Below are 26,478 nucleotides of genomic sequence, written 5' to 3' on the forward strand. Positions count from 1 at the left end.
TGGTAGCCGCTTCTGCACTTGCCATTGCATGATCTTCATTCCATTGTAAGTGTAGTCCATCTCTCATGTGTTATCTTGCCACTCTCACTGTAGCCCCTGGGCTGTGACTAAAAACTTAACATTTTATCTGACTCAAATTTTAAGTATTTACTCTTTGATTTTTTTTTTTTATGAAAAGTGCATTACTCTTCTAAAAGATGGGAGTTTCTCTCTTTTTTTTTTTTTTTTTAAGAAACAGTTGACTTTTTCAAGTGGGACTGAACCTTTTAAGATAGTTATATAGATTATAAGTGTTCTTAATCTAAATCTACTGTGAAAGAGGGTGCAACCTCCATTTGAAAATACCATATCAAATTAATTACTTGTATTACTTAGTTTCTCCACTTTTTAATGTTTTGGAGTAGCCACTAGTCCAATAATGGTTATGCTACTGTTCGCCACATTATATAACCAGCGTGACCCATTCTGAATCTTCGAAAGTCGTACCAGAGACCTAAGAATCTTACATTTTAGCAGCAATTACTGCATAACCCTTCTTAGAACTTTTTTTTTTTTTTAAACTATTTTAATAGTTCCAAATAGTGAATTTTACTTTGCATCTGGTTGTCTGGCACACCCTTTTTCTCTTAATATCAGCTCTAAGGATGGCAAAGACTATATACAGGATCTGTAGAGAGGTGTACTATTCGACCTTGGCTATAATAGCACTTGCTCTCCTCTTATGTTCATGCTTCAGGATAGATTCTGCCAACTACTCTGAAGGAGCCTCCAGCAACACATCTGTATTCTGCAGTTGAGTTCTGAATAGCCCACTTACAAAGAAACCGTTTCCTTTGGGCAACTTATGTTTGCTACAGGCTTCTTAATACAATTTTTACAGACTAGTATGTGGCTTGTAACATTGATGGCTTGTTTTATTTGTAGTGTTTTTTTTGTAATTTATTTTACAGTTTGTTTTGTTTTGAAGTTTAACATGTATGTCCAGTGATCAGACAGTCCTACTCTTCCCTCACATTCTACGCTCTTATACCATTTCTTATGTCTTTATAATAAGGCTCTCTTGTGTGCGTGTTATGTCAGTTACTAGCAAAATGAGAATGTGTTCTAAATGTCTGTTTGCATAACTTGTATTAGGAAGTTTGGTTTTAGATTATTTCAAAACGGCTTTATTTTTGGGTAACTATTCTTGTAGGGCTACTAGTAATTGGAAGCAGTACAATTGGGAGTCTTAGCTTTATGAAGACAGTACTAAATTTAAACCATTCATACTACAAATAGAAAATATGTAAGTATTTGTGATTAAAAAAACTGCTTTAAAATGGTATTTTGACTTTTTTTTTAGGAACCCTATATGGAAGGTGTTAATCCATTTATTAAGAATAACAAGCATCGTATGATCATGTTCTTAGATGAACTTGGGGTAAGCAGTCATCTTTTTCAGATGTTTCCCAATGTATTTACGGTATGCAGCAACCCTCCTACATTAGTAAAAATCCTATAATGTTAATATATTGCCCCTTAGCATGTTCTGCTTATTACAAAAAATGTCTGTAAAAATCACAAATTTCTAGCTCTGAGGAAAGCTCCATTTTGACCTCCCATGCACTTAGCCTCCTGATTGGGGAGGCATATTTTAAAAATAGTGTAGGAACATGCAAGAGCTCTTTTTAAAGGAAAAGAGTCTGCTGCTATAAGTTGTTTCTATACTTGCATATCCTAAGAGCCACCATTGCAACTCCTAGGCCTCGTCCAGGTAGGGAACAGACGCTCCGGCGCTGCGCCCTGCTCGGCTGTGCTTTTCCTGGCTGGCTAGGTGCACGCGTGTCTGGAGGCGCGCAACCAACGTCACGGAGCTGGGCAAACAGCTCACGTGACGCACTTGCGAGCAGCAAAATCAATTTTGCTTGCTCGTCAAGCGGCTGGCCCGTCCGCTCACACAGGCCACGTGCATTGTTGCAACGGGTCCAGCGTGAGCGTGTCCCTGCTCAGCACCACCCTGAACAAGGCCATATTGATTTGTGGAAAGGGTGCACTTAATTTATAAACGGCACATATCAATTCAAAGTAAAACGTGAAAGCTGTCAAACCTTTCTTTATTTTACGCTTTGTTTTAATTGCTCGTGTATTTCCATGTTTAGAATGTACCTGAGCTACCAGATATTACAGACCATTCTAGGACTGACCTGTCCCGCAATTTGGCAGCTTTACATGAAATGTGCGTCGCTCATTCTGACGAACTCCGGACCCTTAGCAATGAACGTGGTGCTCAACAGGTACAGTATTTATTTCTACAGTCGGATGTGACATGAACTTGGTAAAGGCACATAATCCTCCAATTACAATGTATGCCGTATTAAAAGGCAGAAAATATTAAGAGTTTGGTAAAATACCGTATGGTAACTATTGTTTCATATCTAATCAGTTGTGGCATGGGAAGTGTACAATATGAAGAAAAACCCAAATAATTATGAAGTGGACAAGTAGTTCTGAAATGTTACGTTTTTAAATGAAATACTTAAAATATACTCATCTAGTATGTCAAAGGCCTCGGCCAGGCTCTTCGCTGGCGCAGGTGCTTTCCCTGGCCTTGCGGTTGCTTGCCCTGCGCACCGTCAGGGGGCGGGCCAGGGACGGACCAGTGACGTCACGGAGCTGGTTCGCCCTCATTGGGCGAACCGCTCACGTGACCGGCCCTGCGCTCTGGCAAGCGCCTGATTTAAAAAATTGCCTAAGACCTACGCTTCCGCGCACTTGCGGAAGCGTAGGCGAGCCCCTATTAAGCCGCTCTAATTGCAGTTGTAGGGGCTCAGTGGCAAGCATGAGCAAGCGTCAGCATGCTTCAGCGAGCAAGCGCTTACCATGGACGAGGCCAAAGGTATTCACTGCTATAAAATGCATGTTTTAACAAAACAAACCCATATTTTTTTCTTTTTACATTACCTGAACCGGAGGGTTGCTCAGAGCTGATCAGCTGTTCCCTGAACTCCTGGTTTCTGAGATGAGGCTTTATTCACCGGAGCAAAAATTCTTGCCTGATGTACACGATTTGCCACCAGGGTCAGCCTTGCTTCGGCAGTCAATAGAAAGCTACATTATCAGATCCCCTGGTGGCTTTTCTACTGTTGACCTAGCGACCATACTGGTGGGGGGAGGGGTTGCTCACACCAGCACAAAAAATAACTACTATTTCTGGAAGCAGAGGGTCCCCAGAGGTTGGGGTGCCACAGATAAGCTGCAAGAGATCCTCTGGTTCAGGTACAAAAAAAAAAAAAAATGGGTCTGCTGCTTTCAGTTATGAAACTTACTGGGAAAATAAAGATTGTATTGTATGTGTTTATTTATGTCGCGCCATAAATATACATAGCGCTTCACAGTAGTAATACATGTAATCATATAAATAACAGGTCATGGGAATAAGTGCTTCAGACACACTGTAAGCGTAACATTAAGGAAGAAGAGTCCCTGCTCCGAGGAGCTTACAATCTAATTGGTAGGTAGGGGAACGTATAGTGACAGTAGGAGGGAATTCTAGTAAGTGCGTCTGCAGGGGGCCAAGCTTTATGTATCATGTGTCCAGGCTGATCCATAGTACTATTCATATGCTTCTTTAAGCAAATGTGTCTTAAGGTGGATCTTAAAGGTGGATAGAGAGGGTGCTAGTCTGGTATTGAGGGGGAAGGACATTTCAGAGGTGCGGGGCAGAAAGTGAGAGGTTTAAGGCGGGAGAGGGCTTTAGATACAAAGGGGGTAGAAAAAAGACATCCTTGAGAAGAACGCAAGAGTCGGGATGGTGCATAGCAAGAAATTAGGGCTGAGATGTAAGGAGGGGCAGAAGAGTGTAAAGCTTTAAAAGCGAGGAGGAGAATTGAGTGTGAGATGCGGGATTTGATCGGCAGCCAGGAGAGGGATTTCAGGAGGGGAGACGCAGAGACAGATTTAGGAAAGAGTAGAATGGTTCTGCCAGTGATTCTGGCAGATCTTCCGTTTATAGTACAGCAAGTTCCAAGTATTGAACTTCGTGAAATTACACAGATGTCTAACACTGTAGCTAACAGGAAGATGCATTGGTACTTGAAATCGTAATCACAAGCTACAAATTTTAATCGGATAAACATCACTGATCTTGCACTTCCGGGTAAATCCTATATGAAGCATCATATTGATTTCCCCCTCTTTTAGCTGTCCAGCCACAAGTGGGAGACAAAGGCAACACAGGAGTATGGGAAACGTAATTTAAATGCCCTGATAAGCATCAAATTCAATGGTCAATATTTTTTCATTAACACTGAATGCAGATTTAAAAAAAAAAAAAAAAACGTTTTTTAATTAAATTAAAGTAGACTGGAAACATCTGCTAAAACTAAACCTGTCAAACTTCATACTAAAGTGTTTGCTTCTTTCAAACAACATCTCCCCTATAATACCAAATGCCCGGGCCGTAAATGTCAAAAGAAGTGACCATAACGGGGACACGTTTGCGTTATTAGTGACGCATTTAATGTAAAATAAGACATTAAAGTTCTCTTACTTGGCGTTAGAGGTAGCATTGTAATACTGTACTAATAAGTGGACAGTAACCCAATACTTACCATTACTGCAGTATGCTGACTGCCTGAATCACAGCCTCCAGTCAGACTCCCCCCAGCCATGGTTCAGCAGGACGACCATGACAGGGGAGAAAAGGGCATGTCTGGAAGTTCAGTGATGGAAGTTTCCACATGGAAGCTTTACAGAACCTCCCCCCTCCTCCTGGTAACTTTGAACTCCTGCAGTTATGCCCTTAAATTGTATGCAGGAGGGAGAAAGATCATGATGTGCTTGGAGAAGTAAAAAAAAAAAGGTCTGTAAAAGGGTTTTAGCTAATTTATTGTAAAATAAATGTAATTTAAAATGATTGAATTTAAAATTAACATTATAATTTTAGTATAGCTAATGTTGAAAAACCAGAATACTGTAATAAGTTTGAATAATTAAATGTTGGGTTCTGGAATATTAAGTTTGCATCTACTGCAGGTGTCTGCCTTTACCTAAATACTTTTTTTTTTTTTCCAGCACGTCCTTAAGAAACTTTTGGCGATCACAGAGCTTCTTCAGCAGAAACAAAACCAGTATTCTGTGACTAATAACACCAGGTAGCAGCATCTGCATATACTTCTGCATGGATTTAGCATGCACACCTGGAAATTCACAATGTTACTTCCTTTTTCTCTTTCCAAAAATAGCGCATATTATCCACATCTCAAATGATGTGTGGGATTATGCAGCAAAGATCCTTCTGCTGGCAAATGGTTGTGCCAGCATTTTTTTTTTTTAAAGCTAAATCGGTGCAGATTTGCACTTTCATATTTTCAACTGACTTCCACCACCCTCTGAGCCTTTGTTTACTTACTGATCATCTTTCATAACGCAAGATGCTGTCATGAGATGAACTATAGCACATTTTCATGCATCATGCCAAAGTCTACACACCCAAAACCTGTCAACTGATCAGGGATGTTCTGCTTTTTGACAGTCATAACTGGACTAAAAGCTATTTTTATAATGTTATTTCTAACTGGTTTCTGTTATTGCTCAAGACTGTTCAACCAACATGGTTTGTAGTTTATTTCAAGACTGACAGAACAAGTGCTACTTTATCATGTTTTCTCTTTCTGGTATGTATATGGGAAAAAAGGTTCTTGCCAACTTTAAATGTCACTGAATAATTCCATTAAGACCCATGTATTAAGAGGAAAAAAAATGAAGCTTTTGTAAAATGTTTACACCAGTAAATAATTTGAATTAATTAAATGTATGGATTGTATCAGATGTGCATGCATTAAACCATTTTGTAAAGTATCTTCCAGGTCTGACATTTTGTTTGAGATTTAAAACTTTGCTTTTTTCTCCCCCATTGATATTGACTGTTAAATTTTAGTGTCATCCAATCTGTAATTTGATCTTAGGTGTTAATGGAACTGAAGAACATTTAATGGGTCAGTTAATTGTTTTACTTTTGTTTACAAGCAATTTATAATAATCCTGGGTTGTGTAATGAGCACAGAGGGTTAGGTTTTTTTTTTTTTTTTTTACAATGTACTGATGCAAAGCCACTGAACATAATTTGAAATCCGAACAATTCACCAATTCCTGCTGGACAAAAGTACAAAGCCTTGGGATCTTTACTTATGGAGTTACAACTAAACACTGAAGACAAAAACCATGTACAGGCATACCCCGCGTTAACATACGCAATGGGACCGGAGCATGTACTGCAGGTAAAGTGAAAATGTACTTAAAGTGAAGCACTACCTTTTTTCCACTTTACAATGCATGTACTGTACTGCAAACATCATATATGTGCATAACTGATGTAAATAATGCATTTGTAACCAAAATAAATACAGTAGGCTTTATTCAAATAAAATGAATGGGAGCAAGCAAGGAGGTGAGAGGCGCACACGCGGGTCAGTACTGTATAGCAGCTCTCTCCTCGCAGTCGCTCAGTCTCTCTCTCCTTCTGTGTCTGTCACACTCCTCTCTCTCTCTGTGTGTGTGTGTGTCTCTCTGTCAGTCACTCTCTGTCACACACACACACACACAAAGATTGCAGCAGATCTTCTCCTCCCCCTCACTGTTGCTCCGTCGTAGCTCCGTAGTTCACATCACATGCAAAGTTTTGCAGGAGGGGGGAGGAGGAAAGCGGAGGAAGCAGAGCCAGGAGCTGCAGTGAGTGCGTGCGGAATCACTGGTTTAGCTGCTGATTTATGGAACGGGAGTGCAGGGGGAACGGAGACAGATGGGAGGGGGAGGGAACGGAGAGATCGGGCGCACCATAGGGACAAGCATGAAGGAGGTTGCGGGATTGTTGAGCTGCGCACACCGCCCCCTGGTGTCCGTACTCCCAAAGCACGCGTACGTACACGGGTATGGTGCAACTAAAAATAAATGTACATACTTGCGAGTGTACGTAAAGCGGGGTATGCCTGTACAGGCATACGCCGTTCTATGGACCTTTACTTTACAGACACTCGCGAGTATGGACATAGTTACAATAGCACCATTCCCGTGTGTCCGTACTCTCGCTTCGCAAGTACGGACACTGATTCAGCCCCAGACCGCCGTAGTTGTATGATGTTCTGATACCCCTCGCCCAATTAGAAAATGTCCGCTCGCGCCTGCACCTGTGTGTAGGACACAGGCACGTCCTGAACAGCAATACCGGCTCCCTACCTCTACCGCAGTGAAAAGATAGTGCTTCACTTTGTACATTTTCACTTTACATACATGCTCTGGACCCATTCCATACATTAATGTGGGGTATGCCTGTATACAGTTTAGCAAAAAACAGTGACATTACAATCTCCATAAGTGTATTGCTTCATTGAGTATAAAAACAAAGCTTACACACAGATCTACAATAAGTTTTATTTTAATAAAATACAAATATTGTCAAACATTAAATGACAAACTTTATACACAATATTCCAATTAAAATAGTTGGAACACTTTTGCCTACTGGCAGATGAAACGCATTGGCATGTTGGAAGATTTGCTTCTAGTTACACACACTGTAATGTCCATTACAGTGAATCTACCAAATCATCATCAGTCCATTCTTCCTAAAATCAAGACAAGGAAGATTTAAAATCAAGTATTTCTGCAAGAAAAAGGTTAATAAAATGGTGATCTTTCTAATTCAGCCACATTAACAAGTATACATTCACAATTAAGTAATAGGGACTCATTTATACAATAATCAATTTGCCCAATATGAAAAGAGCAATCACATTTCTAATAGTTTATGCGTAACCCATACAAATCTTTACGAGCAGGCAAGATAACTACTACCAAGGTTTAACAGCACTTTGGTGTATTTTACTGTGGCGTTCTCAGTGTTAAGAACAGGCATGTAGTTCTAAAAATATGTTCACCCATGTTTCAATGCCTTCCTCCAGAGTTAAATACCATTGTTTTAAGCTCTGGGGCACTTTCAGTACCAAATACTGGTACTACTTCCTGATTTTTAAAGGCAATTTAAATGGCCATCCAATACTAAGCTGCAATATCAGGTGTGGCTTCCTATCTGCTAGAAGTTTGGTGGCCATTTTGTTCCCCCCTGAAGGTTCAAACCCAGTAACTTCATCTGTACGTATTTGGGGAACAAAGAGGGCCCTAGCCCTTTAAAATAGTGGCATTTGGTTCAGTGGGACCCCTGGTTCACTCGTAAAAAAATTAAAAATAGCAAATGTTCCTTTTAGCTTCAATGTGTAATCATCTCCATCACTCAATGTGAGTGTATAAAAGGATAACCCAAGGAAAAAATGCTGGTTCAGTTAATACAGATTAACACATACCTCTTCAGTTTTAGGCTTTTTAGATATATAGTCATCATCTTCATAACCTTTTCTCTTCCTTCTAAAAACAGACATGATTTAAATCTATCAATTAAGTACCATACTAATTCTAACCACTGCTTACCCAGTATACAAATACAGTATCAGAGGCTGGAAAAATATCTTGACATTACACAGGAAAAATTTCTCAAATCCATAAGGTAATAATACAAACATTGGTACATAATTCACTACGAACAAGGCACAAAGTGCTGTTATCTTGTGTATTCCATGCAGTTTGCCTCCTCTTACTAGCTACCTTAGAATTCTCCAACTTATGAGCACTACCTCATGTCTTTACCCCTTATTTTTTAAATATTAAGACTCCCAATATCAACCCATTTAATATACACACTTGGACCAGTTACTTACACGTTTCCACTCAAAGCAAATTCAGTACTATGGCATTTCTCCAACTTCTTCTTTATAGCTACAACATCTTCAGGCCTGACAGGTTCATATTTTGTTACTAGGGCCTTTAGTCCTGCATCAAAAATGTAAAAAGAAAGTTGCATTAGTAACCAACCCAGGCAGCACAACTTGAGTGAAGTTAGTAGTCATCGACTCCAACACTTTCTAATTCAGCCAAACTTATCGTTTCACCATCGCAGCTAAGATTAAGATCTCCCAGCCCAAACGTGTGAAGCTAGCAATAATAAAAAAAAAAAAAATCTGGCAAATGAGCACAAGCAGGAGACACCATACATCTCCATATACAAATAATTTCCAAACTAAATATTTAAAAAGTGCAATTCCTGTTTGCTTTAAGCATAGTTGCATATTTTTTGGCCAGCTAAAATAAACAAGCATCTTTTCTTTGGGTCCTGTGAACAGTGACGTGTTTGTCAATCGTGTTTCCCCTACACTCCTCTTTCAGCTAAAGTAAAAGGAGTGGGACAAGATTGCCTGTACAAATTCTTTAACGCTGTTTTCAAAAAAAGGGTAGGAGATAGATACATGTATATAAAAATAAAACCCATCCCAACTGTTTACAAACTACAAAAATAAAAAAGCCTCATCCAGATTAAAAATGTCACTTTGGTCCTTGGAAAGACCCCCCTTATTTAAATAATGTGCTCCCTTCCATTATACCCGCCTATCTTTCCCTCATGCCCTGCTCCATCCCAAGGTTCTGCCGCTCAATGCTCTCACATCCTACGGTAATCATTTCTCTGTTAATAAGATCGTGCTAAGTGCTGCTCTAGGCGGAGATGCCTATGTGAAGGTAGCATATCTACTTCACCCGCTGCTACACTCATAGGCAGACTGGGAACAAAATATTTCAACAAGAAAGTCTGTCACTGGTCGTAGAATCGACAGCATGTATTTAATATGCTACCCATTCTACTCATCCAGTAACCACAAAAAAATTTTTAAAAGGGACATAAGTTTATTTTTTTTTATTGTTACATTATTTTAGAAAAACATATGCTACAATCATCAAATGCAAAATAAAATGCAGACATACGGAGTTTGGCTGTACAAAAGTTATTCACCAAGCTTCACTAGAACAAACCAGTTTTGGTGCAATCTGTGTGAAAGAAGAATTACATACTTCTCATTCCGTCTAGTAAAAGAGACTTTGTTTCACGATTTTCCTTTAGTGAGAGACATTCTGCTAAATAACTGAAATACAAAAACAGTACTTTATTTGGTACGTGATACTGACTTGCAACATTACAGAAATTACACATTCTGACCATCCTTTTACTTACCAACGTTGCACCTTAAAAGCAGGGGTGCATACATTTTTTCATCTGCGCCCCCTGTGCACATGCCCGCCCATCCCTTTTCTCCAGCATTTGACGTTACAACTGCGTTGCCATGGCGATGCATCACCAGAATCCGGCGCAGAGCAGGTAAGACTATACAGAGGCTGTGTGCACTCCCCTGGCATTTAAATGTTGTGGGGCCTCTAAGCGCACCGCCCCTCCCCCCCAGTTTGCGCACCCCTGCCTTAAAGGGTCTGTACTGTACTACTTTACAAATCTTTTCAACACCATTAATAAGTGACAATGTGAATCATATTACCTTATGCTTACATTTATTTTGGCGCAATCATTTAACGCTCACACTTTAATTTAGTTTAGCATACAGTGTTAATAGCCATTAGCATGGATACACCATTTGTTCTCCAGAAAGTTGCCAGCTAGCAATAGCTACTGGAAGCAGGAAGCCTCCCAAATAAATACTGCACGAGTAAAAGCATTCACTGCGACAGTATTGCAGTCACATCATCAGGAGAACCCACCTTCCTGATGCTGGTTATGCTTTGAATTAGGTGGTTGATTATAGACTGTGCAGTTCCTGTAACTGCTACTAATAACCGCCATTTTTTAAAAAATAGGATACCCCTTCATGTCAACCCCGATTGGTCAGAGAAAAAAAAATGGCGGATATTTGTAATTCCTCATCAGATGAAGGGAAGAGATGTTTGACAGATTCCTCCTCCAGTCCCAACTCTGGTGATTCCTTACTTGATGATCTTGTGCGACTATAGAAATTAAAAGCTTATTTGAAGGACACCCCCCAATAAGTATTCCACTGGTTGGTTTCCCCTGTTTGGTGTACAGAAGTGAAAAAATACATAAAACATAGCACTCCAAATTAACCAGAAAGGCCTGGGTTCTCATCCTCCCCAAATATCTCTGGAGGAGTCAGACGCCCCTAATTCATGTAATAAGGATAGGGCTAACATGTCATCCTTTCACCAAGGTGTGGAATGGGAAATGGAATATTTATTTATAAAATGTTTTACGCTGAGATAATAAATTGAGTTACCTTATTTTCAAGCATGTGCGGGGCACAGCATTACGATAACACATGGTTACAAATACATAGCTACAGTAAAGCTGCAGTTCAGTCAATATCCTGCATGTGTGTTTTTTTTTTTAATAAATCAGTTCTGTAGTAAGAAAAAATACTTTTAGCATTTTCTGTTTTTAAAAAAACAACTTTGAAAGACCAATTTTCTTGTATTCTATTTTAACAACCATTTGCTAAGGCACTGCCCCTTCATGTCCTGTCACAAGCCCTGGCACACCCCTTTGTCAGCCCTGCCCTCTCTCTAGCACATGTCAGTGCAGGAGTGCTCATGTATATTCATGAGCTTCCACTGAGTGACAGAAGCAGAAGAAAAACATATCCCTTCTTTAATGATGTCACCAAATTTTGCCTATCAATACATGGAGAACGAATTGACCTGCAGCTATACAGTTCTTTAGGTAATTAGAGATTGCCCACATGAAACTATTGAAGTAAAAAAATTAATTAAAAAAAAAAAAAGACTGAACTGCAGCTTTAAGTGAACAGGGTATACATTATATACAAGACACTGCACGCACAGTTAAAGATAATATATGTTATAGGCGTATGTAACAGGTACAGACCAGATTACGTGTCCACCCCTATCCAATACCACTAGTGAGAGGCGAAAAGTAGTAACATGGAAATGGCTATGCTAAGCTTAGCTGGCTAATGTCCCCCCCCGCTATTAAATTAATTATTATTGGTCAATCATTAGACCTACACAGTCAGAAGTTTCTGATTGAATCAAATTGACCGCCAGGTCCCCTTAACCAAGGAGGATGAGATGGTATTTAGATCACAATGGCATTCCACAGGATGCTTATTTTTTGTTCTTTTAAACTTCATTGCTTTACCTTTGAGAAAAGGATTATTTCCTAATCTTTTGCAAACTGGCAGTTTTGCCAAATTCAAAGAGAACAAGAAAGTATCTCCTAGCCACATTTTTTTTTTTTTTTTTAAAGTAAAAGGATTGCGACCTAGCAACGGCGGCCCTGCCTACTGTATGTTATTCTGTTATACGTTACTTTGCGTAATGGCATAGGTCATAATAAGTTTTGTATGTTTCCTTATTTTTTACTGCAGTTTCGACATGGAACACCAAACAAAACTTACATTCAGACAGAAAACAATTAAAACAATAAAAAAGGTAGTCAGAATCTTTTTGCAGGAAATAGGGGTTACTGGGTTATAACATTTATCAATGGTATTATTTTCCTTTATTACCAGGTGGTCCAAATGTCTGGAATCCAAACACTTGCCCAGATTTTATTATTGGGCAGCCCTACAATATAGAAACAACGGATGGATAGGGAGTGATCACAGGACCATACCAATTGAGTAATGTAATCAAATATTTAAGTGAGGTAATCAAAAGGATGGGTGCAAACTGTGAACTGAAAAGTGAATCAGAAAAGGGGGGAAGGGAAACAAAAATGACTGTGCACCCTAAAAGAATTCACTTATATGCACACCAAACTAGTGTAAAAATTAACTTATAATAAATTCCTTAAAACATATATTACCAAAGTAAAACAGCTCCAAGTAGGAGACTGACAACATTGCGTGCAATGTTGTCAGTCTCCTACTTGGAGCTGTTTTAATGTAGTGTCTGTAGTCTCCTGGTTCTAACCTTATAGACCCTAGTAGTTAGCTGTTTATTTATTTATTTCCATAGTTTGTCTGCCTGCTTCCCTTGCACTCTATGTGAGGTGTTTCCACAGTTATTTTATGTGCTATTCACCCCAGCACTGCTGTGTCTGACGTATGTTGCAGTGTTTGTATTATCCCTACACTGTATGTGCTAGCTCTACTATCCAGGCTATTGCACTTTAACACACTTAAGCCTTCATTGCAGTGCGCAGTGCTGGTCCATCCAGCAAGGAAGCTTTAGTTGCTGGCCACCCACTTATGAACAACTATATAATTTCACTACTGGGTCTCATCGTTGCTCCAGAGGGGTTAACACCCTGACTTCTAGCATCCCCTGTCTCTTGTATCCCACTATTATTAAGTAGACATCTGGGACAGCACGATTCAATAATCAAAGACATGGATGCCAGATATTTCTGATTTAATACATTTTTAATCCACATTACACATTACTTTGGTAATATATGTTTTAAGGAATTTATTAAAAGTTAATTTTTACACTAGTTTGGTGTGCATATAAGTGAATTCTTTTAGGGTGCACAGTCATTTTTGTGTTTCCCTTCCCCCCTTTTCTGAGCCCTACAATATAGATTTGTTGCTGCTAGGTTTATCTCAAGTAATGCGTTCATTCTGTCACTTGTATTTGTTGCTTTACATATTCTCATTAAATATGTTCCTACCCGACAATTCTAGTTTCAGACTGGCTTATTTCACAGAGTTTTGAGATGGCAAATTCCCAAGTGACATGTTCAATACAAACGGACTGTTGCCCTTCTAATTTCTGTTACATGTATTATATAAAAGTTGTAGGTACGTTTAGCAACAGAACAAAAACATCAATATACGCAGCACCTTATGGAATTAACAATACAATGCAAGGAGATAAAAGTTTCACAAGTGTATTAAACAGGAGTTTAAATAAATGTTAATGAAGTATCTGCCTGTAAAGCCTACAATAGAAATTGTGACTGTACGCACACACGACATGATCACTGGGACTGCTTTGACTTGTGCAGTCCTTCTCTGGGAGGACGTATACTCTTTACTGTTGCTTGGTGGCAAATCATATATTCCTGCAAACACTTATTACAACATACACTGCTGGCTGACAACTCAATGGGACGGTAGTAAATGACACCACATACCTTTCCAAATTAAGTCCTGCTCGGGTGGAACTAGATAAGATTGCTGTAAGTGCCATCATCGATGGCGTGAACAGTAAACATGCGTCTGTCAATGCAACCTGACTCATGAATTCATCGGCGGCTTTCCTCAACACTTCAGGGTTCGGCAGCAGAGAGTATCGAGTCTGGAAAGTTAGGATGCAGGGGATTTGCATTATTGGTTTGCATAAGATCAGCAAACTTTTACAAATGTATTCTACAATTTTCTACCATTTTTAACCGGCAGTTAATGTGGCTTCATTGCTACAATTGGTGAAGCTGGTAAATACACCTCTGGGTGTATGACGCCCCACTTCTGCATGTAAAAAACTTTTTGTTTCTAGGGGAGCTTTTTCTAGTTGTAGGATACAAAATTTGATAAAAACGGGATACCTTTAATATTTTGCTTCATTTGTAGAACTAACCTTCCCTGGAACAGCCTGAAAATCTATTTATAAGGCTTTAAACAAGGCATTAATGAATGATCTCTAGCACTTCACACAACATATTTAGAAACTGAAATGACGTTCTTTATTTTGCTCGTGAAGTTAGCTAGAACCGAAATAAAAACATTTTAAACTTCAAACCATGGAATCAAAATAAGAATTAACATCTAATTTTTGTACTGATCTCCCTCTGAGGAAAGCAAGGGATACATTTTTTTTTTATCCATTAGTGCAGCACTGAGGAACATTATCTAATTAATAATAACAATTAAAAACATGCCCTATATCCCATTATATATTAGCTGGTTTAATTAGATGAAAAGTACAAGTTTCAGACAAAAACAAAGTTACTTCACATAGAAGGAATCGATAGCAGTAAGCCAATACAACATTTACACCTCACTCCCTCCCAATCACCCAAGTTAAGCTATTTGTAGTTCAAACAGTCCTTATTTATAAAATCTTGGACACAATTGGTTTATAGCGTGGCATATTTATATTTGATTCTAAAATAGAAATTTAAAAATGCGAGAAACAACAAAAAACACAAATATAAAATACAAGAAGCACATGTTATAAAATTAATAATCTGTGTAAAGGTTACCTCAAACAAAAAGATTTGCGAGTCCTTTAAGTAAATTGGTGTTCTGCAGCCAGAGTAATAGGGGATCTCGATTCCCCTATAAACCAATAGGAAAAAAAACTCTGGCGCATAAACTCTATCCTATATCGAATGCACAGCCTACTGTGCCGAGGTGCCTAAGAATGAAGCATTCAAAACAAGTATATAAAGTATTACAAAATACACAATCAATACTAAAAATATCTAGAATAGTACTTGAGATTGAACATTACATGAGCTGAATGATATATAGCAATATTATGATCTAATATACATCCATATATCCCTAATCCATAGTGACGAGAGGTTATTGTTGTATAGATAAGTAGGTAGGGTCTTGAGACTCCAACAGGGGGTCCCTGAATAACTCCAATAATTGGTCGAATAAAGCGCTTTGTTTTACTTCTGTTTCCGGAATTATAATAGATTATAGGCTAAAGCAGTAAAATGCAGGGCATTATTGAAAACCCTGCTCTCTGATTGGTTAAAATTCCGGTCATTATCCAATCAGTAATGCCCGGAATTTAAAGCAGCAGAATGTGTAGTTTTCAAAGTGTTTATTTGCAGCCAATCACCTTTCAGAACAGCTGAGACAGGGCAGGGGATTCGTCTGATTGAAGTAACACCTCTGAGACAGGGCAGGGGGTTGGTCAAGACGTATCAGCCACGGGGGGTGGGAGGGGGAGTCTGCAAAGCAAATAAGTGGCTGTCTGCAGTTTCTTTGTGGCTGCAGTTTGTGTGTGTGTGTGTCAGTAGCAGTGTGTGCTGTGCTGTTGTATATCTGTGTAGAGGTGCTGTGTGTGTGTCAGTAGCATGTGTGTGTAGCAGCAGTTTGTGTGTGTATGTATGCTGTGTTGTGTATAGAGGTGCAGTGTTGTGTGTGTGTTTGGGGTGTATAGAGGTGGGGGGAGTGCAAAGTTTAGTAAGTGGCTGCATTTTTTAATGTGGCTGCAGTGTGTGTGTGTGTGTGTGTTGTGCTGTTGTATGTGTAGCAGCAGTTTGTGTGTGTAGAGCTGATGTGTGTGTGTGTGTGTAGAGCTTATGTGTGTGTGTGTGTGTGTGTAGAGCTGATGTGTGTGTAGAGCTGCTGTGTGTGTGTGTAGAGCTGCTGTGTGTGTGTGTGTGTGTGTGTAGAGCTGCTGTGTGTGTATGTGTGTGTGTGTGTGTGTAGAGCTGCTGTGTGTGTGTGTGTGTAGAGCTGCTTTGTGTGTGTGTGTAGAGCTGCTGTGTTGTGTGTGTGTGTATAGAGCTGCTGTGTTGTGTGTGTGTGTATAGAGCTGCTGTGTTGTGTTATGTGTATAGAGCTGCTGTGTTGTGTGTGTGTGTATAGAGCTGCTGTGTTGTGTGTGTGTGTGTGTGTATAGAGCTGCTGTGTTGGGTGTCTAGAGCTCCAGTGTGTAGAGCTGATGTGTGTGTGTGTGTGTGTGTGTGTGTGTAGAGCTGATGTGTGTGTGTGTGTGTAGAGCTGATGTGTGTGTGTGTGTGTGTGTGTGTGTGTGTGTGTGTGTGTGTGTGTAGAGCTGATGTGTGTGTGTGTGTGTGTGTGTGTGTGTGTGTGTGTGTGTGTGTGTGTGAGAGCTGATGTGTGTGTGGAGAGCTGGTGTGTGTGTGGAGAGCTGGTGTGTGTGTGGAGAGCTGGTGTGTGTGTGTGTGTGTGTATAGAGCTGCTGTGTTGTGTGTGTGTGTGTGTGTGTGTATAGAGCTGCTGTGTTGTGTTATGTGTATAGAGCTGCTGTGTTGTGTGTGTGTGTATAGAGCTGCTGTGTTGTGTGTGTGTGTGTGTGTATAGAGCTGCTGTGTTGGGTGTCTAGAGCTCCAGTGTGTAGAGCTGATGTGTGTGTGTGTGTGTGTGTGTGTGTGTGTGTGTGTGTGTGTGTGTGTGTAGAGCTGATGTGTGTGTGTGTGTGTGTGTGTGTGGAGAGCTGGTGTGTGTGTGGAGAGCTGGTGTGTGTGTATAGAGCTGGTGTGTGTGTGTGTGTGTGTGTGTGTATAGAGCTGCTGTGTGTGTGTGTGTGTATAGAGCTGCTGTGTTGTGTGTGTGTGTGTATAGAGCTGCTGTGTTGTGTGTGTGTGTATAGAGCTGCTGTGTTGTGTGTGTGTATAGAGCTGCTGTGTTGTGTGTGTGTGTATAGAGCTGCTGTGTTGTGTGTGTGTGTATAGAGCTGCTGTGTTGTGTGTGTGTGTATAGAGCTGCTGTGTTGTGTGTGTGTGTATAGAGCTGCTGTGTAGTGTGTGTGTGTGTGTGTATAGAGCTGCTGTGTAGTGTGTGTGTGTGTGTGTGTATAGAGCTGCTGTGTAGTGTGTGTGTGTGTATAGAGCTGCTGTGTTGTGTGTGTGTATAGAGCTGCTGTGTAGTGTGTGTGTGTGTGTATAGAGCTGCTGTGTAGTGTGTGTGTGTGTATAGAGCTGCTGTGTTGTGTGTGTGTATAGAGCTGCTGTGTTGTGTGTGTGTATAGAGCTGCTGTGTAGTGTGTGTGTGTGTATAGAGCTGCTGTGTAGTGTGTGTGTGTATAGAGCTGCTGTGTTGTGTGTGTGTGTGTGTATAGAGCTGCTGTGTTGTGTGTGTGTATAGAGCTGCTGTGTTGTGTGTGTGTGTGTATAGAGCTGCTGTGTTGTGTGTGTGTGTATAGAGCTGCTGTGTAGTGTGTGTGTGTGTGTGTGTGTATAGAGCTGCTGTGTAGTGTGTGTGTGTGTGTGTGTGTGTGTGTGTGTATAGAGCTGCTGTGTAGTGTGTGTGTGTGTGTATAGAGCTGCTGTGTTGTGTGTGTGTGTGTGTGTATAGAGCTGCTGTGTAGTGTGTGTGTGTATAGAGCTGCTGTGTAGTGTGTGTGTGTATAGAGCTGCTGTGTTGTGTGTGTGTATAGAGCTTCTGTGTGTGTGTGTGTATAGAGCTGCTGTGTTGTGTGTGTGTGTGTGTGTGTGTGTAGAGCTGCTGTGTTGTGTGTGTGTACAGAGCTGCTGTGTTGTGTGTGTGTGTATAGAGCTGCTGTGTGTGTGTATAGAGCTGCTGTGTTGTGTGTGTGTGTGTATAGAGCTGCTGTGTGTGTATAGAGCTGCTGTGTTGTGTGTGTGTGTGTGTGTGTATAGAGCTGCTGTGTTGTGTGTGTGTGTATAGAGCTGCTGTGTTGTGTGTGTTTATAGAGCTGCTGTGTTGTGTGTGTGTAGAGGTGGTGCTGTGTTGTGTCTAGAGCTCCAGTGTGTGTGTGTGTGTGTGTGTGTAGAGCTGATGTGTGTGTAGAGGTGCTGTGTTGTGTGTGTTGAGCGTGTGTGTGTGTGTGTGTAGCTGGTGTGTGTGTGTACACAGAGGGACGGCAGTGTGATATAGATATCTGCAGTGTAAGCATATATAGAGGTGGTTTCATGTATTTTTATTTAACTATACAAAATTATATTTAACTATACAAAAGTGTCTATTATTTATGAAAAAAGTCTACATTTAGCCTATAATAGTAATAATCCCCTCAGAACAGGGCATTACTGGCCAATAATGCCCTGGCTGGGTTAAAGTCCCTCGGCTTCACCTCGGGCCTTCAACTCTTCCAGCCAGGGCATTATTGGCCAGTAATGTCCTGTTCTTCGGGGATTATTACTTAAGTATCCTCTGTCTCTCTGATTAGAGTTGGGTTCCTCCTAGTTGGTATAACTACACAAAGTTGCATTACACCTACAGGGTGTCTTAAGTATTTTTTACAATATGACTTTTAAAATTGATTTGGGCACAACTGTGTATAGTTATATACCAACTAGGAGGAACCAAACGCTAAATCAGGGAGATGGAGGATACTCTGTTTTACATCAGTTTCTGTAATTATAATAAAGCGCTTTATTCAACCAACTATTGGAGTTATTCATGTACCCCCCCATTGGAGTCAAGACCCTGCCTACTTATCTACACAACATTAACCTCTTGTCACTATGGATTAAGGATATATAGACATATTAAGTAGGATGTATATTAGATCATAATATTGCTATATATCATTGAGCTCATGTAAGGTTCAGCTATCAGGTACTATTCTAGATATTTTAGTGGTGATTGTGTATTTTTTAATAAATGTGTATTTCATACTTGATATACTTGTTTTGAATGCTTTATCCTTAGGCACCTAAGCACAGTAGGCTCTGCATTCGTTAGAAATAAATGGGTTTATACACCAGAGTTTTTACCTATTTGATTATCTAAATATATATACCAAGTCTTAGACCAGAAGATACCAATGCTTGGAGAATATGAAATATGTCATGTTACAGTATATTCATTGGCAGTGGTGCCTACAAAAAAAATAAAAAAATCATTAGGCGCTCACTGCTATTACCCCAGTACAGCCAAGGTTCACAGTGCCTCAATTCATTTTGAGATGCTACTGCTGGGTGTGGCGATGATTGGCGGCCTGTATATGAAAATGACAGTAAAGCAAGTTGAGTTGCCAGGTGTCCAGTATTACCTCTCTGAACATAGTGACCGGACCAGCTCAGAGGACCATGGGATTTCCTTGAGCAGAGAGAGAGAGAGCAGGGCTGATGCTAGGGGGTTGGGCAGCTTCTTCCATCCTGATTTGGCTGCTGCTGGACAATACAGTCAATCAGAAGGAGATGTCAGGAGCCTGGGGATGGGGCCAAGGAGAGGAGGAAACAGCATGGAGCAGAGGTGTGTGTCTCGGGCGCGTCGCACCTTTCACCATTGTGTCCATTATTTTTTGAGAAGCGACCTGGCAACCCTAGTTAAGACAGTCAGTTATGTTGCCTCAAATCTTCATGTATTACAAATGTTACAATGTAATGCGTATGTTAGCGAAGGGTGGTCAAAAATATAAAATAATTTAGGCGCCAGCCAGATTTTTTTAAAGTCAATGTTTTGTTGAGCGATGTTTCCCCAAAAGTCAGTGGGTCATCCTCACACACAGATACCATTACCCCCTCTCCTGGCTACAGTAGGCATTTTAGTGGAGCGCTCTGCCTATCTGTGCACTCAGCCCTTTGCTCTCCCCCTCATTACTCACTAAAGCAGCAGCATTGCAGAAGTACAAGAGGGGGGGACGGGGGGGGGGGTTTGGGGGGGGATTTACCACTGCTTTGTGTTATAAGATAAAGATGATCGGTTTCTCATGTCACATTACCTTTAGATCAATCAAGTATCCTTCAAAAGGTCTATATGGATTGTGCACAATAAGGTGGAAATTCAGCTGCTGAATCAGCAGTAGTTCATATTCCAGGATCTGCTCAAGGACCTTCTCCTGTCCCAATGGGTTTTCTTCTAAGTTGCCCATAAACTGGACACTGGATACATTGAATTCATCTACTTTGCAAGCCAAGAATGAGCAAGTGAGCCTTGGACAAACACACAAAACATAGCACTTCAGTTACTGCCATACTGTGGGCATGATAAAGTGAGCGGTGCTTAGGCAAGACAGGCGTTTTCTATATACAGTATGTTTATGTACCAAGCACTACCCATGAGCATGGCCCAAAAATACTATGGAAAACATGATGCAGGGAAATACTGTGATACAATTGCAGTGAGCAGAAAGACTGATCATGTTTTAAAAATTGGCAATGGTGGTCAAAATATTATCCAAAATTCATATTTATCAGAAACTAAAAGAAGCTGATCTACAAGAACCAAATAAAAGGGAAAAAGTAAAAAATATATAACACACACAAACCATTCTTATTTTTAATAGACAGTTTCTAAGGTTATAAACCATGTTACTCTATGGCCGCGCTTATAGTCCTGGCTAAGGCACATTCAAAAATATATATTGAATCCGTCGCATGCGCCTATAGTAGGAGCGACGCGACGGCTTGGTCGCGATCGCTGGAAGTCAATGAAAATTGATTTTTTTTTAGCAACCGCAGCGTGACGTCAACGGCCACATGAGCGGTTCAGCCAATGAGGGCGAACCACTCACGGCCACACCCCCGTCTCTAACACTATAAGCAAAAATCGCTGCTACAATGGCGATGTTACGCCGGCATCACCGTAGCCAGAGTAGAAGCGCAGCCTTATGCTTCAGATGTAGCTCGTCCCTTTCTATTTAAACCAGCTATCCCCTCCAAAAACACAGCAGTTTAAGTCGCATGGTGTTAGTACCTTGCCCCACGAGCAAAACACCATATCGAAAATCATAACTTTCTTAATCTTGTGTCTCAGGTTACCATGGCAACCTTTAGAGGCACTGGGCTCTGTGGAGAGCTCCGTTTTAACCTCCCAGACCCTTTATATTTCAAACACATCTCCTAAATAGAATCAGATTTTAGATATAAAAACAGCACTGAAAAGGGTAAGAAAACTTCTAAAAGTTAAAGCATATAGACTGTAAAAAATAATAATAATAAATGGAAATTAGTGTAGATTGCTGCTTTAAATGCTTTAGTACTTGACATCCTTGTCATTTGCATTTTTTTTAAAGCCTATTACAGCCTATTACATATTTTTTAAACCAGTTGCTTACATTAGAAACAAACCAAAAATATTTTTGCAACGTCAGAATTTGAATGAACGGCTGTATGACTAGAACGTGTCAATTACTTGATTTTCTATTGCCTCAACACCACATAATACAAGTACTCTGTGATCACTGCTATGCAGACTACAAGTCATAAGGTTTTGATTTTTACCCTTCTGGGGTAAAACGACTAACATTGGCACAGATTCGTTTTGCTTTTATTATACAGGACTGTGAATACTGTCAGACATATCACTAAATATTTTCACTGGTTTGTAATGGTGCACATTTCTTTAGACAAAACAAACTGGTTAATGACAGGAACAGACTCATATGATACAAAATCACACCATCCCACACGTCTCCAGCAGGACTAGTAAAGCAAAGTAAGCAATAACTTACATTATTATCCGTGGGTGATGCTCCATGACTGAATTATTGAGGTAAAAACGTTTGAAATACATACATGCTGTTCCCTAAAAAAAATAAATGCATATAAGTAGAAGGTTCACCAAGACAATGGCCAGGAGTCTTTAAGCATCAACCAAACCATCATTGGGTAAATACTAAACAACTATAACAATTAATGAGGCAGACTGTGAAAGCCATATCTAGACTCGGTATTCAATGACATACCTCTCTTATTAAGCAAATTGTATTGCAGTTTACCTAAAAGGATGCTACAGTCATGTAACAACCTTAATAAGGTTGGTTTCATCACTGATTTTTTATAGATATGTAGATATCATTTCACAGTACAAAAAGTACAGCAGATTGTATAATACACGCTGCTTTTCTTAAGGGCTATTCAGTGATCGCCAAATAACTACAAGATACAGCAAGTTCAGTAATTGGTAATAAATTGTTACATGCTTGTTGACTTCAGCTTGGTAAGCAAAGTCCTTTAACTCAAAATTAACAGGCACTGGAAAAGCAGATCAAATAATTATTATTCCCCCCCAACCCCCCAATTAAAGAACAGATACCATGTTGAAATTGTTAAGGATATACAGTAGTCAATTAATGTATAACACTTCACTTAATGTAACTATGTATTTGTAACCATGTATTTGTTATTATAACTATGACCAGGACATACTTGAAAACGAGAGGTAACTCAATGTATTACTTCCTGGTAAAACATTTTATAAATAAAATAACAATTACATGGCATATGCCCAATAGCCCAACTCACCGGAACAGATTTAGGCATTGTGGGTTTGAAAACACTGCAGAAATCAATAAGTCTCTTCTCATAGTATTTGCAAATTATAAGCTCTTCATGAGGCTCAAGAACAAATATGTCAGACTGTGGCGTCTGAAAAAAAAGATAGAAAAACTTTCTACGAAGGCTCATCAGTATAAAACATTTTGCAAATGACCCAAAACGACAAAATAAAATTATAAATAGGCATGAAGTTATACTCTTGTAAATTAATCAGGTCTTGTGGTCTGGGACCACCCCAATTTTGGAGCAGTGAGCCCAAGGCCAACAAGGAAAACAATATGGCAATAGCAGTCACTAAAAAGGCTAAAGCATTATCAGTAGATTACATTGCAGCTGTCTACTGGTGACAAGAGATGGGTGGTTAAGTCTGAATCGGTACCGCAGATTTTCCCAGACTCTACCAACCAAATCCGAACCGCGCGAATCAAAATCGCCATCTGATTACTTCATGGTAAGGCCTCTCAGATTCTTCAAAATCAATCGTTGGGTCTCGGCTGCACGGATTTCGAAGACTCCATAGATAGATTTAACTAAAATCCCAATCCGCAGAACGATTTTATATTGAATCCGAAAACTGGAGGTAGAAATACTGCCACGTCCACAATTGCCTGCACACCCATCCTGGTGAGGGAAGGGAGAGTGTGTGCTGCTGGGGAATTGGGAAGGGAGATAGAGAGAGTTTGCCGGTGCGAACTCAGAATCCGGACAGATTTTCATTGATGGGGGAAAAAAAACGAATCTGTCTTTTTGAGATTGATCCGCAGATGAAGAGACATTCCATGGTAGATTCAAATACCGGTGAAAATGTCACCCATCTCTATTGGCCATGTTTGTAGCCCAACATCTATTTTTGTGAGGTGTATGTCAAAGCACCATTTCCAATAAATGCTTGCAGAGTTAAATGTGGCAGACTATAGTTATTTCCCAAAAGCCTTGAGAAACACAAACACCTCATAAAATCAACAAATTGTGTGTGTCAACACACAGAGACACACACACACAGACACAAACACAGAGACACACACACACAGAGACACACACACACACACAGACACACACAGACACACACACAGACACACACACACAGAGACAGACACACACAGAGACAGACACACACAGAGACAGACACACACAGAGACAGACACACACAGAGACAGACACACACAGAGACAGACACACACAGAGACAGACACACACAGAGACAGACACACACAGAGACAGACAATCGTACACACGTCAGATAACAGATCTCCCTCCCGTGGATGCAGCTGCAGTGGCTGCTCACAGATCGGGGTCCCTGGGGGATTTTACCTTCCCCGCAGCCCGCGCCCGGCACCTGGCGTTGGCCTGGGCTCTCATGCGGTGCGGTTCCTCCTCGCTGGGGAAGGTCCAATGCTTCCTCTGGGTGCTGGTATGATACATGTCGCACAGCTGTAGACGCCCCCTCCCCGGTGCTGGGCAAAGCACAGCTTCACCTGGGCGCGCTCATTTTACGTCATTAAACACGCAGCCAAACGTCTGACATAAGGGCGGGGTCATGGGGACGTAAAGCGCGCGCGACTGTTTAGGTGACGCGCATCAGATTAAATTACTAGGAGGAGGAGTGCAGAGCAGGCAGTGCATAATGTGCGTGCACTCATATTATCTCCGTACACCACAACATGCCACAGTCTCTATATCCATGTCATTATTATACGTGTGAATGTAAAGTATAAGTACTGAGCTGCAGATATGTGGCGTCTCTCCCTCAGTCTCATAGACTGATAGACTTCAATAGTCTGATGCAAATCACTGCTTTTCCATCTAGAAATCCCCTAACCCCTTGATTTCGGTTCTTGGAGGTTTGGGCATCTCTGTGCGATGGTGCTGAGAAAACAAAGTATTCTGTTTATATGGTATATATTTATATTGGGAAAGAGGAGAGACGGTAGAAACATTACATATTTTTTTATTTTTTGTTATGCAGCCCCCTTTCCCCCTGTGTCAAGGCGACTGTGTGCTGCTATACCAGTGTGGCAAACAGGAGACCTGATCCTCCGCCACTGGGGAACCTGGGGTGTATGTATATCTACTAAACAGCTCTTCCACCTGAGAAGGATCCTCACATAGTATGATAACCCCTCCCAAGACAATATGCCCAATAATACACACACAGAGTATGGGAAACAGTATTTACTGCGAGGTAATAATGACATCAATAGGAACAGCAATAGACATATATGTATACCAACCCGCGGAATATCCCCACAGTACTTGGGTGCAGTGGCACCAGTGTCCCAGTGTCCAGACCCCAATGACCTTTCCCAACCCCAAGACAGAGCAGCCCACGTGAATGTTGGTGCACTTATGCGGATACCTTCCCTGGCGCTACAGCCCCCGGGTGTAGCTGAACAACAGTCAACGGGCAGTCTTGCTTCAACGACGCCTTCCGCCTCCGTGTGGGGTGGTCTCCAGCAGGAGCGTCCCACCATAGATAGTCTCTGAACATAGGTGGTCTGATCCCAGACCACAAGTTATGTGTCACCGCGTGGTGTAGACACTGTGTCCCTGATACTGCAGGGTCCCTAACTATGGGCTTCCCTATACAGCTGCAGTTGCCTACTGTGAGTCGGGGACTAACTGGGGCCTGCAGTGGAAAGCTGGCCTAGTCCATTGGCTACTAGCACTTGGGACCCTACCTCCCTCTTCTGTACCCTGTTCCCAACTGCCCTAACTGTTATCACTGTTCTAACTGTTATAAATGCAGCAGCCTTATTGGCTGCCTGGCAACATGTGGTTTGCAACCCCTGAGGCTGCTGGGACTTGTAGTTCCCAGCGGATCTATGGGTGTAATGGCGGCCGCTGGCATTATACTGCTCATGCGCCAGGTGTACAAAGATGGCTGCCACAACTCTAGATACTATCTGCGCATGCGCAGCCTTCTCTGCCCTCGGTGGAGCACCGACAACCTGCATTTCTACTAAAATGTTGATAACGGAAGCCAGCTTGTTCTTAGCCAGCTGCTGAGACTCATTGTGGGGTGCCCCTAACTGATCATATGCCACTCTAGTAGGAGGGCGTCTTTCTCGCTGACTTCTGCGAGGCTCTTCTTCTGTGGTTCCCACTAGGGAGAGTCTGTCATAGTCCTGGGGCCTTAGCCCATCGCTACGTGAATACTCAGTCTCTCTAAAGTCTTTACAAGGCACAAAACTTGGACTCCTGGGATTCAATGGTCGTCTTGGTGAAGCCACAGGTGTAGGTACCTGAGGGGCAGGCCCATTATCTGGTGCTCCTTCAGGAGGTGCCCATCAGTCTCCATTGGAACCAGCAGAGGTTCCTTCCATGGGATTCTGATTGAACTTATCTTGTGGATCCTATTGCTCTTCAGATCCCTATGGCTCACTGGCCCTTACTATTGTCTCTGATTCGGGGTCACTGTCTAGTTGGGGAATGGGCATCAAGTGATTTCTGTGCCAGAGCTTTACCCGGCCATTCACGTTTCGTATGCAGGAGGCCTGGCATCTGGGACTCGACTTCAAAGGATTAATCGCGCCAGCGGTCGCCCAGCTTGTATTTGCCGGGTATTCCAAGATTGCATAGGAGAACAGCGTCTCCAGGCTTTAGTTCCCGATAACGGACCTTGTGGTCATACAACCGCTTGTTGCTGGTGTTCAGCTGAGCTGAGGCTTTCTCCGCTAATTGATATGCGCGTTGTAAGCTGGCTTGGAGGCACTGAATGTACTTGAAATGCGCTGTATTGG

The 26,478-nt window shown here is 41.2% G+C and overlaps 2 protein-coding genes across 3 annotated transcripts in view; one reads left to right on the forward strand and one right to left on the reverse strand.

Annotated features, from left to right (window-relative positions):
- The window catches only part of RASA1 (RAS p21 protein activator 1), a 64,637-nt gene extending 58,799 nt beyond the window's left edge, over window positions 1–5,838 (forward strand). The window contains exons 23-25 of the mRNA XM_075592712.1: window positions 1,343–1,420; window positions 2,139–2,273; window positions 5,053–5,838. Of these exons, the coding sequence (XP_075448827.1) occupies window positions 1,343–1,420; window positions 2,139–2,273; window positions 5,053–5,136 (297 nt within the window). The 3' untranslated portion in view covers window positions 5,137–5,838. The remainder of the gene's footprint in view (window positions 1–1,342; window positions 1,421–2,138; window positions 2,274–5,052) is intronic.
- A 1,555-nt stretch (window positions 5,839–7,393) lies between these two features.
- On the reverse strand, window positions 7,394–24,238 carry CCNH (cyclin H). 2 transcript variants are annotated; one of them, XM_075592726.1, is made up of 9 exons: window positions 24,050–24,237; window positions 22,706–22,828; window positions 21,913–21,986; window positions 20,182–20,392; window positions 13,979–14,142; window positions 9,931–10,001; window positions 8,748–8,859; window positions 8,337–8,397; window positions 7,394–7,601 (listed from the first exon to the last, which is right to left on the reverse strand). In XM_075592726.1, the coding sequence occupies exons 1-9, from the start codon at window positions 24,158–24,160 to the stop codon at window positions 7,563–7,565; spliced, it is 966 nt and encodes a 321-aa protein (XP_075448841.1). In that variant the 5' UTR covers window positions 24,161–24,237; the 3' UTR covers window positions 7,394–7,562. The 2 variants fall into 2 exon arrangements, with proteins under 2 accessions (XP_075448841.1, XP_075448851.1); XM_075592736.1 differs by lacking the exon at window positions 22,706–22,828 and having other exon boundaries at window positions 24,050–24,238.
- Between the last annotated feature and the right edge of the window lie 2,240 nt (window positions 24,239–26,478).

The sequence above is a fragment of the Ascaphus truei genome, chromosome 1, assembly GCF_040206685.1.
Source record: "Ascaphus truei isolate aAscTru1 chromosome 1, aAscTru1.hap1, whole genome shotgun sequence".
In the NCBI taxonomy this organism is placed as follows: Eukaryota; Metazoa; Chordata; class Amphibia; order Anura; family Ascaphidae; genus Ascaphus; species Ascaphus truei.